The sequence below is a fragment of the Cebus imitator genome, unplaced genomic scaffold, assembly GCF_001604975.1.
Source record: "Cebus imitator isolate Cc_AM_T3 unplaced genomic scaffold, Cebus_imitator-1.0 Scaffold75, whole genome shotgun sequence".
In the NCBI taxonomy this organism is placed as follows: domain Eukaryota; kingdom Metazoa; phylum Chordata; class Mammalia; order Primates; family Cebidae; genus Cebus; species Cebus imitator.
In genome coordinates, this window is record NW_016107390.1 from 5,409,407 (window position 1) to 5,428,554 (window position 19,148).

At 40.7% G+C, this 19,148-nt stretch overlaps 1 protein-coding gene across 4 annotated transcripts in view; it reads left to right on the forward strand.

Annotated features, from left to right (window-relative positions):
- PLD5 (phospholipase D family member 5) overlaps positions 1 to 19,148 on the forward strand; it is a 383,066-nt gene that overhangs the window by 332,790 nt on the left and 31,128 nt on the right. For all 4 annotated transcript variants that reach the window (XM_017532108.2, XM_017532109.2, XM_017532110.2 and 1 more), the window contains one exon: positions 18,770 to 18,967. In XM_017532108.2, coding sequence (XP_017387597.1) covers positions 18,770 to 18,967 — 198 coding nt within the window. The remainder of the gene's footprint in view (positions 1 to 18,769; positions 18,968 to 19,148) is intronic.

A 19,148-nucleotide genomic window follows, 5' to 3' on the forward strand; every position in this document is an offset into this window, starting at 1 on the left:
CACGCACCACCATGCCCAGCTAATTTTTTGTATTTTTAGTAGAGACGGGGTTTCACCATGTTGACCAGGATGGTCTCGATCTCTTGACCTCGTGATCCATCCGCCTCGGCCTCCCAAAGTGCTGGGATTACAGGCTTGAGCCACCGCGCCCGGCCTGGAGGGGATTTCTAATAAAGAATGTGACTGAAAAACAAAATCCCTTCTAATCAAATGCAGTATTTCCCTTACTTGAACCCTACAGAACGTTGGTGCTATTTTACCTAAGCTGCTTATCAGATTCTGCTTTGTTTATAACTCATTTTATGCTGATTTTTTTAATCTCCTTTCCCCACTGCCATCACTGTTGCATCCCACAACCACCCATGCACACCCATGTATTTCGGGGATCAGGACATGCCCGTTGTGCATCCTGCTTCTTAACACGGTGCCTTGTATGTGAGAGATGCTCAGTAGTTAATTGCTGGATCAAAATGAATTATTTATGAATCCAGGATACCAGTCTATGAAATAACTAAGCAGTTGTCACCTTTTTATAAAAATTGCATTGCTTGTAAGATTGGCAGAATTATCATTTTATAATTATATGTGGGATGCACACATTGTTCTGGTAATGTTTGGTTGCCAAACTGCTTTCAGTGCTGTAACTACCCTCAGACATCTAACTCATTTAAATTATTGATGACAGCCATGTCTTAGTAACCCATAAGCATGCGGAAAGAACTGAATAATTAAACTTTCATTTTCAGTCCAAATGAGAATTTTCAAATGGGCAAACAAAGCATCTGGCCTTTTCATTCTTTCTTTCTGGCTTTCTTTCTTTCTTTTTCTTTTTCTTTCTTTTCCACATTCAGTGGCATTACTTTCATCTTCCATCAGGTGATACTTAAGGAGCAGCTTTCTCTGCCATTGGTAGTTAGTGTCTCTGTGGCTTTGATGCATTTTTGAAGATGCTCTCAGCCCAGGTTTATGGTCAATGGGATCCTGTTGCCCTCCTGCTCACGCTACACTTGGCTGTAGTTTGTAGGATGGTTCTCCGCAAAGAATCTTACAAGTTCAAATTGCACTGGGCTGACTAATAGAAAATCTTCAAGACATTTCCTCCTACAAGATTGCTGGAAACATTTCTACCCCATCAGATTGTCAATCTGGTTGCAAATAGGATATCCCTAAAACCTGTTTTTATTGTGGCTGATTTTTAAGACAGTATAGGTTGTGTCACAGGCAGTGACTATCTGTGGCTGGTGGCATGGGTGGTAAAAAGAATTTACCAAGACAGTTGTAGGTAAAGAAAGGCAGATTTATTAGAGAAAGTAGGAAAGTATGTTGCAAGGAAGCAGTGGGCAGGCCAGCAAGAGAGAAGCTGACTGCAAAGAGAGAAAGGCTTGCTGGGGGTTTTATAGGATGGTACTTGTGCTGTGTGCTGGAGAGGGCTACGTACAGTAGTGATAATGCCAAAATTGCAGTGAGCTAACTTGCATTTTCCGATCATCTGAGTGTCTGGTGATAGCTGGGTGCAGGAAGATTGTGAGTTATCTGCCCATTAGGGCTATGTGTCCTGGACCATGAAGAAAAGGCACACTTGTAGCTTATCTGCTTTTTCTTTCTGTTTTCCCCTGCTCCTGGTAGCCTGACTCCTTTTTCCTCATTAGGACTCCACAGGTTATATTCATGGGAAGCAATAATAAACTATTTGCATAAGTTTTCTCAGTCCCACACACCTATCTCTGTTTAAGCCCAGTGAAATGTTCTGTATTTTATAGCCTTTGGCCAGCCAGTTACCAAGCAGCTATTGGACTCTCTCCCATCCCAGATCCTTAAGATGACTTCCTTCCATTAACTGAAACATTGATTTGAGACAATCACTTTGCAAGTACATTGATCCCTTTAATGGGATATTGTTAAATGATAAGGTTCCCAGATTTCAAATTTACACTGTTTTTGAATATTGATACTTTCTAAAGCATTCCCATGTCAACTCTGAAGGAGATGTTGGTTGGATACATATTGAAAGGAGTCAGACGCACCACAGAAACACAGACATGGGACCATAGCCTCAGCAGAGTAGTGCTTTGGGCGTTTTGTGGGGGCTTAGCTCTAGAAATCAGCAAGAGGATTAGACAAGGATTCAGTTCACCTCAGTTTCTTCATACTCAAGCCCATACTGTGAGGTTGGAATATCAGTTTCTCAAATGACGTTGGAATACCTTGAGCAGCTGCTCCATTCAAGCGCTGTGGCGCAGGGTATGGTGAATACTAAGATGAAAAATACAACCAATCTACAAGCAACAAGTTTAAGTCAAGGGTACATTATGATACTGCACAAAGGCCAATGCCACCTTTATAAAATTCTAATTGCATGTTTTGCTTGTGGAAGGCAGAATGGAAGTTGCTTGGCGTGTTCACACCAGATTCAAATTCATGGAAATGGCCATAGGAGAATGAGGTTGAGAGTGTTAGATGTGGAAGTTCATTCTTGGACTTTGGAAAACAAATAAATAACATTCCTTTCTTACTCTATGACATCCAAGACATTTTAAAAGGTGCCTTTGAGGTAAATAGATTCAATAAAAATGAAAAAATAAAAACAGAGGAAAAGTACCTTCAGGAGTCCGATAGATGATGAACAAACGATCAGTTAGTTACCTATGAGGCCAGAATGGAAAATAGTTTAGATGTGTGGTCAAAATCGTACCTCCTACTACTAATTCCAGAATTGAACTTCCCTAGGTTAAAGGAATCACAGCTGCCAATGTACAGGCTATGCAGATTCCCGAAGAGGGCGGGGCCAAAACAACCAAAGACCAGGCTGTTCTTTCCTCCCCCACCCTCCCATCCCAAGGAACAAGTTTAGGGAAACAGGCTGCTCTAAAAAGGAAGAAGAGCCAGTGCTCTGCATGCTAAATTCATTCCCTAGTCTCACTAGGGAGGTCAGCCTTCCTGCAGTAGGAGGAGTAAGTGTGTGAGAAGTAGAAATAAAGTGAAATTACACTTTTTAATACTTCCAAAAGAGCAGAGGTACTTAATCTTTGGGCTAAAGCCCTGGGCAAAGTAGGAACCCTGGGAGAGTGAGAGGGTGGACCTCAAAGTCACGATGGAGACAAGGAGGACCAAGTTACAATATGAATTGAGATTCAATCATGACCATGGATTGAATCTGAGACCATCTTATCAACGATGTTTATGCCCGTAGCCCATCCTGTTACTTTTTACACCTCCAGTATCTTTCCATCGATACTCCTGTGAAGCGTCTCTGCATTTGTTTCCTAGCATGCAATGCTGAGAAATGGAAAACAGGTAGATGGGGAAGTTTCCTGCTTGAAATTAGAGAGGGAAGGGAAGTTTCTTTGAGTCAGGCGGCAACAGAGAATGGCAAGTGCGTCTGTAATTTTCATACGCAGCAGGTCACTGCATGCCCACGAGACTTTTCCTGGAGGGTGTGGGTGTGGCAGAAGGCATGGCAGAAGTGTGCACTCCAGCTCTTGTGCCTCAGCATACATCCTGACATCTGGTTGGTTATAATGGTAATACTGCTGCTATTAATAATAGCAAATGCCGTTATTCTACATAGCAGACATTGTCCTAGGCAGATTATACACGTATACATATATATTCATGTACAGATATAAATGTCTGTATATATACATATGTGTGTATACACACACACAGTAAATTATTTAATTATCATAACAACCTTAAGAATTTTATTACTATCTCATTTTATAGAAATGCTAAGGAGTTTGTTAGTTACAGACACAAAAGATAAAGAAATTTGTCTAAAGTTAGGAAGGCTGGAGAGCTGGAATTCAATCCTGCATCCTTGCTCTATCCACTAAAACAGATTAACTTTCTGGATGGCCAGCAATTGCACTCAGTGTTGCAGGGTAGCCCAGTGGTGGTCCAGACCAGAGGAGAAGCACTGTCTTCTTCCGTCATTCTGCGATGTTTCTGGAACCAGTAATGCTGGGAATCTAGATGTGAGGTTTCCTTTAAAAAGGCTAGAGCTGTCCTTGTTGCTCCCACTGCTGCGGCATAAAGTATAGGAAAAGCAGTGCTGCTAGGGAGGCCGTTGTTGAGGAGGAGAGCTCCAGTGAGCCGTGCTCTGAATCACAAAGGAGTGAATCAGAAGCAAGACACAGAAGTAAAAACATTTCTCTGGGGCAAGTGGAAGATCCCCCTTTTCTGAACATTTTTAGAGCCTTTCTGTACTTCAAGGTCTCTCCTCAAGTATATTCTGAAGATGAAATGTGTTTTATGAATGATAATCTACAAGTGGAAACCCACCAAATTCCACCCACTTGTCCATGCCTCCCATTATTTGATGACTTGGCTGCAAAGGAAAGTAGCCTGAGATTTATACTTTTTAAAATTTTCTTTTTCTAATTATTTTTTTATTTAAAAAAAACCTGAAGCCTACATCACCCAGTCTTCCCCAGTCAGCTTCCCATCCAAGGGCTAACCAAGCCCAACCCTGCTTAGCTTCAGAGATCAGGCATGTTCAGCATAGCATGGCTGTAGGCAAATTTTCCATTAGGAAATGTTTGTTCTACCTCTCTATTATTTCATCTTTTCCTAAATAAAAAGAAACTTAATGGGTAATATATACATTTCCTTTAATATCCTGTACATAAGTGGCGAGGGCGTTTATTTTACAAACCTGAAAGAGAAATATAGTCACTCAGGCCTTGCCCAGTGTTTTGTCAAAAGAATAGTTTCTTAGAGAGATTTTAAAAAGGAATCAAATACAACCCACTGAAACTGGAATGATCTCAACTTCCTAATTGTTCATTAAGAAGAAAAGAGAGAAAGCAGGAAGGTCAAGAGGAGCCATGGTGGCATTTTGGCATAATTTTCAACTGTCTTAAAGAAGTAAGATGAAATTAAAGTACTTCAAGACATAACTGATATGTGTTTCCAATTTGTTTCATCTCATTTTACTCTCAGGCCCCATTCCTTTAAGATTCCTCCCATTAATATTCTCCAGTTACTCTACTCAAGGTTTTATCTATTGATTTGCCTTTGCCTAGGTAAAGCCAAGAATCGTTGTATGAATTCCTTCTAGCTAGGATTCAAAGATGCCAAATGAATAATCACCCTTTAGAATTAGATCCTTATAAAAGATGAAGCATTGACTAAAGTGAAAGGAAGAGAGAAAGAGGGATGGAAGAATGAACGGACATTATTCTGTGATCTTGTAAGTCACTTGCCCTTTTGTGATCTCAGTGTTACCAGTGGAGAGTGTCCAGGTTCTTGGTGTTTTGAACAGAGAATTGGACAAAATGCACAAACAAAGCAATGAAAGAAAAACACAGATGTATTGAAACAAAAGTACACTCCACAGAGTGGGAGCGGGCTTGAGCAAGCAGCTCAAGAGTACTGGTTACAGAATTTTCTGGGGTTTAAATACCCTTGAGAGGTATTTATATAGGGTGTAAGCATATAAGCAATGGTTTAAATACCCATATAAATACCCATATTATCCATTGGTTATATGTTTATTACCAACAGTTTAAATACCGATATGTTTACACCCTACATAAATACCCATTGGTTATATGTTTACACCATTGGCTATATGTTTACACCCTACATAAATGAAGTAGTGGCCCACAACCAGTCTGATTGGTTGTCTCCCTCAACCAATTAGAGGCTAAAGTGAAGTTACCAAGTTACGGCTATGCAAATGTCTGATTGGTTGGGGAAGGTGACCAATCAGAGGCTGAGGTGAAGTTACAAAGTTATTCCCCTATGCAAATGAAGACTAGGCCCCTGATCAGTTTGATTGGTTGCAGGAGGGGACCAGTCAGAGGTGCTTTCCATTTATCATGTGTGATGCAGAAAAATGTGGTGGGATGTGTGGGGCGGGGGTAAGGGAAGTGGTTGCAAAGAGGGTAGCCTCTGATCCTTTTGTTACTTGGGTGTGGAGAGGTGGGGTTTTCCATTTGATTCAAATCTGCCTTAGGTCTCCTTCCTGCAGACCCTATTCTGCTGCCTCATCAGTATCCTTAAATTTTGAAATAAGGTTGAACTAACTGTTCTCTAGGATTCTTATATCCTCCCCTGTCTCTTCAATTAATTATGTTCCTTCTGGCAGGCATTATGATTCCCATGCGGTAGACATAGAAAATAAGACATCAAGAAGTTAAGTGGTATAAACCACCCACTGTGGGAATGAAGGGGCAGGAGAGTAAGCACATTTCTGAGCAGGAGGCTGTCTTTCAGCTCCCAAGATTCAATTCATTATTTCCTATCCCCTGTAACAAAAATTTCACCTTGAGGGCAGAAACAAAATCAACTTAGAGCTCCTAGTAATTAAATTTCCTGCCGTAACTCAGAATGTAAATCAGCAGCTAACAGGAGGCATGTTAGCTGCTCCCAGTTGCAAGTTCTTTTGTCTTTGTCGAGAAATTAAAGAAATACTTGTTCACATTTCTATAAAATCATGGAGACCACAAACTCGGCATCTGTAAATGATAAATTGAGCTGTGCTTGAGCTAACTTGTGTTAATTATTCTGAATTACAGCAAAGAACGGTGCTAATGCCTCTCCTCTCCCTGTTCTGCTGACAAGAACATCTATCAGACACCCGCGCTGGTTTCTGCATCACCAATAAAACCCACCAAGCCAAATCTGTCTCCCTTTATGCAGCCTCTCATGACCTAGCTGAAAATGGTTTCTTTTTCCCTCCACTCACTGCATTCTCTTTGATGACCACCTTTCATTAATTTTGATAAAACAAGATATAAAAATATTTTTCTGGTGTAATTACATGTTTCTTCTAATTCTTTTTTTTTGAGACAGAGTCTCTCTCTGTCATCCAGGCTCCAGGCAGGAGTGCAGTGGTGTGATCTCGGCTCACTACAACCTCCCCATCCCAGATTCAAGCGATTCTCCTGTCTCAGACTCCCAAGTAGCTAGTACTACAGGCCCCGCTACCACACCTGGCTAGTTTTTGCATTTTTTAGTAGAGACGGGGTATCACCATGTTGGCCAGGTTGGTCTCAAATTCCTGATCTTGTGATCCACCCCCCTCAACCTCCCAAAGTTTTGAGGTACAGGCGTGAGCCACTGCACCTGACCCTAATTCTTATTTTTATTTTAAAATCCGAAACACCTGGGCAGAAAAAGGAGGCCATGCATACAACACATAGGCCTTGGTCCTCACCCACAGAGAATTCCTAGTCTTACAACTGCTTCACTTTGTAAATAATTCTTTCTGAAGATGAAATATTAAACTCGTTTTTGAGTATTCTTTTCTCAGCTTTCTTGCTTACTAGCTGGGCATTCAGTGAAGCCCCTTAATCTCTTTGTATCTCGGTTTTCTTACTGTGAAATGGGTTGTTGTGAGGTTTAAATGCATGTAGACATATAAAGCCTTGAGAACAGTACCTGGGGTACAGTAAGCACTATAATTAATTCGCATTGCATCTCTTGTTAGTTCTTCATATATGGTAGATTGATAACGTCTCCTGGATTGCATGAAACCCAAACACTCCCACCAAAGTTCCCCATGCTTCAAAATGTCATAGTGCAAGAGACAGAACGGAACTACTGACATAACTTGAGTTTTAAATAAAATAACGACCCTGATAACAGCTTCTTGACAGTCTACTACAGTTCTTGAGAACTTAAGCCTGTCTTAACTCCATGAGTTCCTCACTAACAATATGCCCACTTTGTAAAAAACCTAATCGATCTCTTCCAAAGAATATCTAGCTATACATATCCAGCTTTTTCGGGATGATTTTATTCAAATGGTGGAACCATTCAGTTGATTGTTTAACTTATTTTTGACTGTGTCAGTCAATTGTGTGATTGAACTAAGAATTCAGGGCAGCCCATCCGGATGCTCTGTGGCATGTGGTCAGCCACTGAGGCTGGACAGGGCTGAGCAGCCTATCACCTGGAAGAGGGTTGATCCCTGGCAGGTCCTCAGACTGTTTTAAAGTAAAAAAATAATAGATGTTTGTGAGGATATGGAGAAAAAGGAATGCTTATACACTGTTGATGGGAATGTAAATTAATGCAACCTCTATGGAAACAGTGTGGAGATTTCTCAAAGAACTAAAAATAGAATTACCATTCTATCCAGCAATCCCACTACTGCATATCTACCCAAAGGAAAAGAAGTCATTATATCAAAAAGACAGGTGCATTTGTATGTTTATCATAGCACAATTCACAGTAGCAAGATGTGGAATCAAAGTGTTCATCAACACTCTGGGCACAGTGGCTCATGCCTGTAATCCCAGCACTTTGGGAAGCCGAGGCAGGTGGATCATCTGAGGTCAGGAGTTCGAGACCAGCCTGGCCAACATGGTGAAACCCTGTCTTTGCTAAAAATACAAAAATTAGCCACATGTGGTAGTGGGTGCTTGTAGTTCCAGCTACTCAGGAGTCTGAGGCAGGAGAATTGCTTGACCCTCAGAGGCAGAGGTTGCAGTGAGCCAAGATCTCTCCTTTGCACTCCACCCTGGGCAACAGAGTAAAACTCTGTCTCAAAAACAAAAAAAAGTGTTCATCAACAGATCATTAAAGAAAATGTGGTATATATACACAATGAATTACTATTTAGCCACAAAAAAGAATGAAATCATGTCTTTTGTAGCAACATGGATAGAACTGGAGGCTATTATCTTAAATGAAACAATTCAGAAACACAAAGTCAAGCACCACACTTAGAAGTGGAAGCTAAATAGTGGGTAGGCATGGACATAGAGCGTGGAATAACAGACATTGGTGATTCAGAAGGGTGAGAGCATGGGTCAGGGATGAAGGATGATTAATTACTTAATGAGCACAATGTATACTATCCAGGTGATGAGGTTACAATGAAAGTCTGGACTCCACCACTGAGCAAAATATCCATGTAACAAAACTGCCTTGTACCCCTTACATTTATTTTTTAAAAAATTTAAGAATATCTCAGCGAATCAATCAGACCTTTAGTTTCTTTTTCCTTTGATAATCTAGACATAGAAATTCATCTATGAAGCCCAAATCTCTATATTTTTCCCACTGCCAGCATTTTAAGATTTGTCATAAATCTGTCCTGAACTTCTTGCTCTGGGTGAAAAAGTTGCAAAACAAAAGCCAGTTTTGTTATGTTTTGTTTGTTTTTCCATCACCAACAGCAGCCTGAACTAATACGTGTAAGTAGAAATGGGTTTGAGTCATTCCAGGGTAGAGAGGAAGATATCCAGGGAAATTTAATCCTTTTTACATCTCTAGAGGGCAGTGCTTGGCTTCCTCCCCGGTCTCCAGATCCTAAAGCTGTAATGTAACCACAGAGTGGAATGATGTCAGGGATTGCAAATAAAAGCTCATAGCAAGTCAGCAGCTTAGTTTATGCAACAGGGGAAAGGGATCACTAAATCTTTGTTTAGAATAGAGTTATCAAAAATTGGAGAAAATCTCGACAGTACCCAGGGAGACAGTGCCCACATGCATCTTGATGGTGATAAATGGTGCATAAGGAGAGTCTTGGGGTAGATACATGCTGAGAATGTTTATAATTATGCCTCCCTCCATCTGATCCTACTTAAAGGGACAAACATCACTGAGAATTATGGTGCCATTACAGAAGCGTTTTTATGTTACAATTCCCAATTTTCCATTAGCTAATATGGTTTGAGCCAGGCACTGAGCTAATGTTTGTCTGTATCTTTTCATTTATTCTTCATAGCAACCTTATGAAATATACCAATCTTCAGATGGAAGAAGTGAAGAGATGAAGTACCTTGCCTGTGCTGGAGGTAGTCAGTCTGTCTCCAGAGCCTGTTCCGTAGATGACTTGCTATGTCCTAACTCGGCCATATTGGTCTCTCTCTCGTTCCTGTGCCCCCTGGGCAGGGGAGGAGCTATCAGAGTTGGCATCCTGGTACCCTTCTGGGTGTCAGTCTTCAAAATAATAGTTATCCAGAATAACCACATCCTATCATAGTGAAGAACAGTTGTCTTTCTTCAGATCGGGGGAGCCTGCAGTCATTGTTTCTGTTTGTTTGATTTCTGTCTTCAACTGCAGCCTAAATAAGTGTGCTGTGACTACCTCATTTAACATCATTCTGTGCTTCAGGAGCCAGCAGGGAGTGCGGCAGGGGCAGCTGCTTTGATCCACAGCCACTGCCTTTGGCTTTCATCTGCCCCAACCTCAGCACAGAGGGCAAACCTCCGCATGAAGATGAGGGAAAAATACTCCCGAGAAACAAGGTGGATAGGGAAATAGCATGTTCTTTGTTGTTGTTGTTGTTGTTGTTGAGATGGGATCTTGCTCTGTTGCCCAGGCTAGAGTGCAGTAGGGCAGTCACTGCTCAGTGCAGTCTTGAACTCCTGGGCTCAAGGGATCTTCCCACCTCAGCCTCCCAAGTGGTTGGGAGCTAATTTTTATTTTTTATTTTGTAGAGACAGAGCCTCACTATGTTGCCCAGGCTGCTTTTGAATAAACAGTCCTCCCATGCCCGACTTGAAATGGCATATTCTTATCAGTGCTTTGAATGGTTTTCCAAGCATAAGTGTTTGCCATCTGTGAGCAAATAGCCTGAAAACACCAGGGGTCTGATGTGGGAAAACGAAAGGAGACATCTAAGAGACCTGAACGTCATAAAAGTGGATCATGGCCACAGAGTTTTCCTTTTGGTCTCAAAAGTCAAATGATTCCCTTGATATCTACTTTCATGGTGGCCTATCTCTGGCTCTGCTAGGATTGAATAGCATTGATTTATTTATATTTATTTATTTTTATTCCATAAGTTTTTGGGCAACAGGTGGTATTTGGTTACACAAGTCAGTTCTTTAGTGGTGATTTGTGAGATTTTGGTGTACCCATCACCCCAGCAGTGTACACTGAACCCTCTTTTCCTTCCCCCATTTTCCTTTAAGTCCCCCTAAGTTCATTTAAGTCTTTTATCCCTCATTCTTTTCCTTCCCCCATTTCCTCTAAGTCTCCAGAGTCTGTTGTATCATTCTTATGCCTTTGCATCCTCATGGTTTGGATCCCACTTACGAGTGAGAACACACGATGTTTGGTTTTCCATTCCTGAGTTACTTCACTTAGAATAAGAGTCTCCAGTCCCATCCAGGTTGCCGTGAATGCCATTAATTCATTCCTTTCTATGGCTGAGTAGTAGTCCAACACATACGTATATACCACACTTTCTTTATCCACTCTTTGATTGATGGGCATTTGGATTGGCTCCACATTTTTGCGGTTGTGAACTGTGCCGCTGTAAATATGCATGTGCAAGTATCTTTTTTGTATAATAATTTCTTTTCCTCTGGGTAGATACCCAGTAATGGGATTGTTGGATCAATTGGTAGTTCTAGTTTTAGTTCTGTAAGGAATCTCCACACTGTTTTCCATAGTGGTTGTACTAGTTTACATTCCCACCAGCAGTGTAGAAGTGTTCCCTGTTCACCGCATCCCTGCCAACATCTATCTTTTTTTTTAATTATGGCCATTCTTGCAGGGGTAAGGTGTATCACATTATAATTTTGGTTTGCATTTCCCTGACATTAGTGGTGATGAGCATTCTTTCATATGTTTGTTGGCCGTTTATATATCTTCTTTTGAGAATTGTCAATCCATGTCCTTAGCCTACTTTTGGATGAAGTTGTTTTTTTCCTGCCAATTTGTTTGAGTTCATTGTAGATTCTGGATATTAGTCCATTGTAGATTCTGGATATTAGTCCTTTGTCAGATGTATAGATTGTGAAGATTTTCTCCCACTCTGTGAGTTTTCTGTTTACTCTGCTAACTGTTCCTTTTGCCCTGCAAAAGCTCTTTAGTTTAATTAAGTCCCAGCTATTTAGTTTTGTTTTTATTGCATTTGCTTTTGGGTTCTTGGTCATGAAGTCTTTGCCTAAGCCAATACTAGAAGGGTTTTTCTGACGTTATCTTCCAGAATTTTCACAGTTTCAGGTCTTAGATTTAAGTCCTTAATCTATATTGAGTTGATTTTTGTATGAGAGATGAGGATATGTTTCATTATCCTACATGTGGCTTGCCGATTATCCCAACACCATTTGTTGAATAGGATGTACTTTCCCCAATTTATGTTTTTGTTTGCTTTGTCAAAGATCAGTTGGATGTAAGTATTTGGGTTCATTTCTGCATTCTCTGTTCTGTTCCATTGGTCTATGGGCCTATTTTTATAACAGGACCATGCTGTTTTAGTGACTATGGCTTTATAGTATAGTTTGAAATCAGGTAATGTGATGCCTCCAGATTTCTTCTTTTTGCTTAGTCTTGCTTTGGCTATGCAGGCTCTTTTTTGGTTCCATATGAATTTTAGAATTGTTTTTCCTAATTCTGTGAAGAATGATGATGGTATTTTGATAGGAATTGCATTGAGTTTGTAGATTACTTTCGGCAGTATGGTCATTTTCATAATATTGATTCTACCCATCCATGAGCATGGGATGTGTTTCCATTTGTTTGTGTCATCTATGATTTCTTTCAGCAGTGTTTTGTAGTTTTCCTTGTAAAGGCCTTTTACCTCCTTGGTTAGGGATATTCCTAAGTATTTTCTTTTTCTGCAGCCATTGTAAAAGGGGTTGAGTTCTTGACTTGATTCTCAGGTTGGTCGCTGTTGGTGTATGGGAGAGCTACTGATTTGTGTACATTAATTTTTGTATCCAGAAACATTGCTGAATTCTTTTATCAGTTCTAGGAGCTTTTTGTAGGAGTCTTTAGGGTTTTCTAAGTATACAATCACATCATCAGCAAACAGCAACAGTTTGACTTCCTCCTTACCTATTTGGATGCCCTTTATTGCTTTCTCTTGTCTGATTGCTTTGGGCTAGGACTTCCAGGACTTCCAGTACTATGTTAAAGAAAAGTGGTGAGAGTAGGCATCCTTGTCTTCTTCTAATTCTCAGAGGGAATGCTTTCAACTTTTCCCCATTCAGTATTATGTTGGCTGTGATTTGTCATAGGCTTTTGTTACATTTGGGTATGTCCCTTTTATGCTGATTTTGCTGAGAATTTTAATCATAAAGGGATGCTGGATTTTTTCAAATGATTTTTCAGCATCTATTGAGATGATCCATGTGGTTTTTGTTTTTAATTCTCTTTATGTGGTGTGTCACATTTATTGACTTGCATATGTTAAAACCACCCCTGCATCCCTAGTATGAAACCCACTTGATCATGGTGGATTATCTTTTGGATATACTGTTGAATTTGGTTAGCTAGTATTTTGGTAAGGATTTTTGCATCTATGTTCATCAGGGATATTAGTCTGTAGTTTTCTTTTTTGGTTATGTCTTTTTCTGGTTTGGGTATTAGGGTGATACTGGCTTCATAGAATGATTTAGGACAATTCCCTCTTTCTGTGTGGAATAATGTCAATAGGATTAATACCAATTCTTCTTTGAATGTCGAGTAGAATTCAGCTGTGAATCCATCTGGTCCTGGGCTTTATTTTGTTGGTAATTTTTTTTATTACCATTTCAATCTCCCTACTTGTTATTGGTATGTTCAGGGTATCTAATTCTTCCTGATTTAAGCTAAGAGGGTTTATCTTTCCAGGAATTTATCCATCTTCTCCAGGTTTTCTAGTTCATGCACGTAAAGGTGTTCATAATAGCCTTGAATGATCTTTTGTATTGCTGTGATGTCAGTTGTAATATCTCCCCTCTCATTTCTAATTGAGCTTATTTGAATTTTCTGACTTCTTTTCTTAGTTAATCTTGCTACTTGTCTATAAAATTAATTTATCTTTTCAAAGAACCAGCTTTTGTTTCATTTATCTTTTTATTTTTTGTTTGTTTCAATTTCTTTTAATTCTGCCCGAGGTTGGTTGTTTCCTTTTTTCTGCTGGGTTTGGGTTTGTTTTGTTCTTGTTTCTCTAGTTCCTTGAGGTGTGACCTTAGATTGTCTGTTTTATTTGTCCTCTTTCAGGCTTTTTGATGTAGGAATTTTGGGATATGAACTCTTTTCTTAGCACTGCCTTTGCTGTAAGAATAGCATTACTTTTTTTTCCTTTTCCTTTGAGATTGAGTCTTACTCTGTCACCCAGGCTGGAGTGCAGTGGTGTGGTCCCTGCTTACCACAACCTCTGCCCCCCAGGTTCAAATGGTTCTCCTGTCTCAGCCCCTCAAGTAGCTGGAATTAGAAGTACACACCACCATGCCTGGCTACTATGTTGTATTTTTAGTAGAAACAGGGTTACACCGTGTTGCCCAGGCTGATCTTGAACTCCTGACCTCAGCTGATCCACCTGCCTCGGCCTGCCAAAGTACTGGGATTACAGGTGTAGCCACTACACCCAGCCAGCAATGATTTTTTTTAAATGTAATCTCCTATTCAAAAGACAACCCTGTGTTGGGCTCTGTACATCATTATTGGCAGGTATAGGATGCACCCCATTGTTGGTAGGCATGGGAAGCACGTTTAATAGCTAGGTCATTGACCAGTTTAAGACTTACCATTGATACTAATCATTGTGTGCCATATTTGTGAAAGTCTTCCAGGTGGATCTCTGGAGCTCACATGGCCAAATGGGTTTCTCGTGACCATCTTTAGCTTTGCTGCTCCAGGCCTCTTGCATCCAAAGAGAGATTCTTGTTAGATTTAGGTGTTCAGAATCAGAAGGCATCAGGCTGGCTGGCACTAGGGCTGCTGGGTTGAGAAGGAAGCTTATTTTCACCTATGACCACAGTTTATTCATTTTCAAGGCCAGGCAGTCATTCAGTAGACAATTCCTAAGCAATTTCTACATACCTGGCACTGGAATAAAAATAGGAATCTGACAAGCTCCTGTCTTCAGAGCCCCTTAGGGGAAACGAATGTATAATTTTTTAAAAATTATGATGCCACATCAGCTATATGTACCAAGTACAGTGGTAGACAAAGCAAAAGAGGGATTGGGCCAGAAAAAGCTTCAAAGCCTTAATAACCATAGACACATGGATTGTGTACTAGCCATGGGCTAAATGCAGTGTAACAGCACAGTGATTAAATATGTAAGCTTCAGAGTCAGACCAAAGTTCAAATCTCAGGTATATCATTTACCAGTGGGCAAATGACAGCCTAAAAAGGCTACCCAGGCCAGGTGTGGTGGCTAACACCTATAATCCCAGCCCTTTGGCAGGAGGCCAAGATGGGAGGATCACTAGAGGCCAGGAATTCAAGACCAGCCTGGGCAACATAGTGAGATCCTCCACCCATCCCTACAAAAATAAAAAGACTATCCAAGCCCCAATTCCCTCCTATGTATAATGAAGTAAAAATTGTATCTACCTGACCCACTGTCAAGATTAAAGTAGATGAGGCACATGGTATCAGTTGCCTAGAGCTGCCATAACAAATTACCACAAACTTGGTAGCTTCAAAGAACAGAAATGTGTTCTCTCACAATGCTGAAGGCTAGAAGTCTGAAATCAAAGTATAGGCAGGGCCATGCTCACTCTGAAGTCGCTAGGCAAGAATCTTTCTTTGCCTCTCCTGGTGGTGGCCAGCAGTCATTGGCATTCCTTGGCTTGATAGATGCGTCCTTTCAGTCTCTGGTATTGACGGCTGTCTCCGCTCTGTATCTGTGTTTCTGCGTCCAAATTCCCCTTTCCTTATAAGGACATCCATAATACTAGATTCAGGGCCCATCCTAATTCAATATGTCCTTGTCCTGACTTGCATCTGGAAAGATGGTATTTTCACGTCCACAGGTTCTGAGTAGACATGAATTTGAGGAGCACACTACTCAGCTCAGTGCGCTCACCAAGTAAGCACTCCGTCAGTACTCGCCATCAAAATTGTGAGTATTGGTTGGGTGCACTGAAGCACACAAGTAATCCCAACACTTTGGGAGGCCAAGGTGGAAAGATCGCTTGAGCCAGGAGTTGAAGACTTGCCTGTACCACGTAGCAAGATCTCATCTCTACAAAAAAATATATTTTAAAAAGTTAGCTGGATGTGGTGACACATGCCTGTAGTCCCACCTACTCAGGAGGCTGAGGTGAGAAGATCACTTGACCCCAAGAGATCGAGGCTGCAGCAAACTCTAATTGCATCACTGCATTCCAGCTTAGGTGACAGAGCAAGATGCTATCTGTAAAAGAAAAATTATGAAAGTTATTAAATTCTATCAGCAAACCTTGGAGATGGATATTATCCTTGTTGAACAATGAAATGAAATGGGAGTTAAATCGTTTTATCCAATGCTATTTAACAAGGAGCAGAACAAAGATGCAAACCTGGAGGGACTTTAAAACCAGGGAGGGTCACCAGCCACAATCATGCACAGTGAGCTGGCTCTGACAGGCAAACAGGAGTTCTCTGGACAGTGTGAAAAAAAGAGATTAGGCAGGGTAAAGAGACTGCAAAGTAAACAGGAAATTGCCTTCTGATGCCAGCTCTCAGTAATGTTCATAGATGGCTAGGTTGGAAGGCCTTACAGGCTTTAGAGCCCATCCCCTCCTTGTTCACACAAAGACTTAAAGAAATTGAGTCATTTGCCGAAGGCCCTTTATCTGGTTGGTGAAGATCCTAACCTGCAATCTACATTTTGGCCTCAGAGTTCAGCACTTTTGTTTATTTGTTTTTTTGTTTGTTTAGATAATGACCATAGATGCACATATGTCTGGCAGGAAAGGAAACGTGTTGCTAGCCTTTGACCCATAAGGCAGCTATGGACCCACGCAAGAACCAGGTCTTGGCATCCCCTTCTTCTCCCACTCCCATTGCCGAACACAGAGCCTAGTTATAAAGGCTAAAGATAGAAAAGTTGAGAATCAAAGAAATGCTAACGGCTCCTTGAAGAAGGTAGTGTGGCAGCAGCAACTCAGTCTGGGAAAGGCGCAAAAGCATGAAGTCCGATGCAGAGTGTAGTCGGGACCCTGTCAGCCAGGACTCAGCAGACCACAGGGAGAGCCTGTCTCTAACCTAGGGTGAGATAAATCATATTAGCAGCTACTCTAGACAGTTTCTGGACATCTCTGAGATTTAAAAAATAATAACAAATAAAAATTGTAAATCTTTCCCTTTACCGCTGCCAAGCCCTGGGGTGTGAATGTCCTGCTCCCAGCTGTCCTGCCCTTCTCACAGTACAATCAAAGGGACCTTTCCAGTGTGCAGCCTGATCATGCCCCTCCCCTCACTACCTGCCTCCCCATGAACTTCAGAATAAAAGGCAAACTGCTTATCCCTGTACAAAGGCCCCTAGGTAGAGGATATTCCTATCTTTCCAGTTTTACCCCTTGCCATCAGAAAAAATATTTACATACATATATACATATTCTCCTCTTTTTCACTTAGCTTCTGCCACGAAGCTGATTATGTCTCCCCCAGCCTCAGTGCCTTTGCACATGCCTGATATGCCCTACCTGCTCTATCTCTCTTAACAGCTAATTGTCTTTAATGTGTCTGTACATCTCATTCTAGGAATCTATATTGAAGGTGTACAGAGATGTATATGCGGGTTATATTATACCTGAGTTGAACCTTAGACTGGAGGAAAAAATTTTAAAAAGAGATATATATGCGGGGATGCTTATTACTTTATTTTGCATTAGGGAAAGTGTAGGAATGATGTCTATCTATGGGTTAAATAACTTGTGTCCATCTATCCTGTGGTTACCGTGGAGATGGAAGAGGATGACAGATGTGTGTAGAGGAACATGGGAAGATTTCCAGGGCATGTTGTACTGGGGAGTCCTGGAAGCAAAGAGAGACAGGTTCATACGTGATGGAGACCTCTCCTATCATCCTGAGTAAAGAGTCTTGGGTAGGCGCTCAGTGGAGGTATAAAAAGGGGGTTTACTATCAATGGACCCCAGGTCTTTAGAGAGCCAAGTTTTCCCTAATAACCCCTCACTGGGTATTCAGGTCATAAAAAGCATATATTTTTGTGTGCCATTCTTTAATGACCAAAATTTCATGTCATATAGTTTCATTGACTAAATTAAAAATCATCTGCAATTTTTACAAAGGGATACGGGCTTCAAATGAAGCCAGTGGAGCTATGTTCCTGAGGGTATTTGATTCAGGGTCAGAAAACCTGCACTCAATCCTTAATTTCCCACTGACTAAATCTCTAACTTGGGTCTACCATTTTTACTTATTTATGTGAGCTTCAGTTTCCTCATCCATGCCTTGAGAGAGGTGGACAAAATCATCTCTGTGGTCTTTTGTTGTAAGATTCTATCCGTCTATTACTCTTAAGGCTTGTGGAATGTTAGTAAGAATAACTGCTAACATATTGCTAGTGATAACCATGTGACAGACACTGTTCTTAGCTTCTTATATGTATTAAGCATTTTAAGTCTCATAGCAACATATAAAATAAATACTATTATCTCTAGTTTATGGAAGAAGCTGAGGCCCAGAAATTAAGTATGTTCAAAGTCACACAGCTAGAAAGTTGTGGAGCTATTAACAGATCCTAAATCCAGGCAGTCTGACTCCAGAATCGATGATTGCAGCCATTCTGTTATGTTGCAATTAAAAGCTCCCTTTTTCTTGCTACCTGATTTAATGATTCATGCAAAAGAAATTAGAGTTTAGGAAGCAAATCTGAAGAACTGATATGAAAAGTATAGATGAATAAACAAAAGTATCTGCAGGAGACCTAATACAAAAAGCAAGCAAAAGTTTTACTTAAATATTTAGCATTTTTATAACATATCAACCTCTATGTACCATAATGTAACTATATCTACTTACTTCAAATGCAAGAAAAAAGATGTCACAACTACCTCATTCTTATGCATGTTTTTCTCTGAAAATAACACCATTAAGACACATATGGCATTGATGCTTTCAATTTTAATTTCACAGATGAAAGAACTCGGTGTCATCTTCTACAACTGCAGCTGCCTGGTCCTCGATTTACAAAGGATATTTGCCCTATATAGCTCATTAAAATTCAAAAGCAGAGTGCCTCAAACCTGGTCCAAAAGACTCTATGGAGTCTATGACAATGAAAAGAAATTGCAACTTCAGTTGAATGAAACGAAATCTCAAGCATTCGTGTCGGTGAGTTGTTCCCCGTTTCTCCTCCCCTTCTCTTTCTTCCTCCAAAGGCTCTTTATTAAATTGGAATGCTTAAGTGTGATCTTTACTAAAAATACAAAACATTAGCTGGGCATGGTGGTGCGTGCCTGTAGTCCCAGCTACTCAGGAGGCTGAGGCAGGAGAATTGCCTGAACCCAGGAGG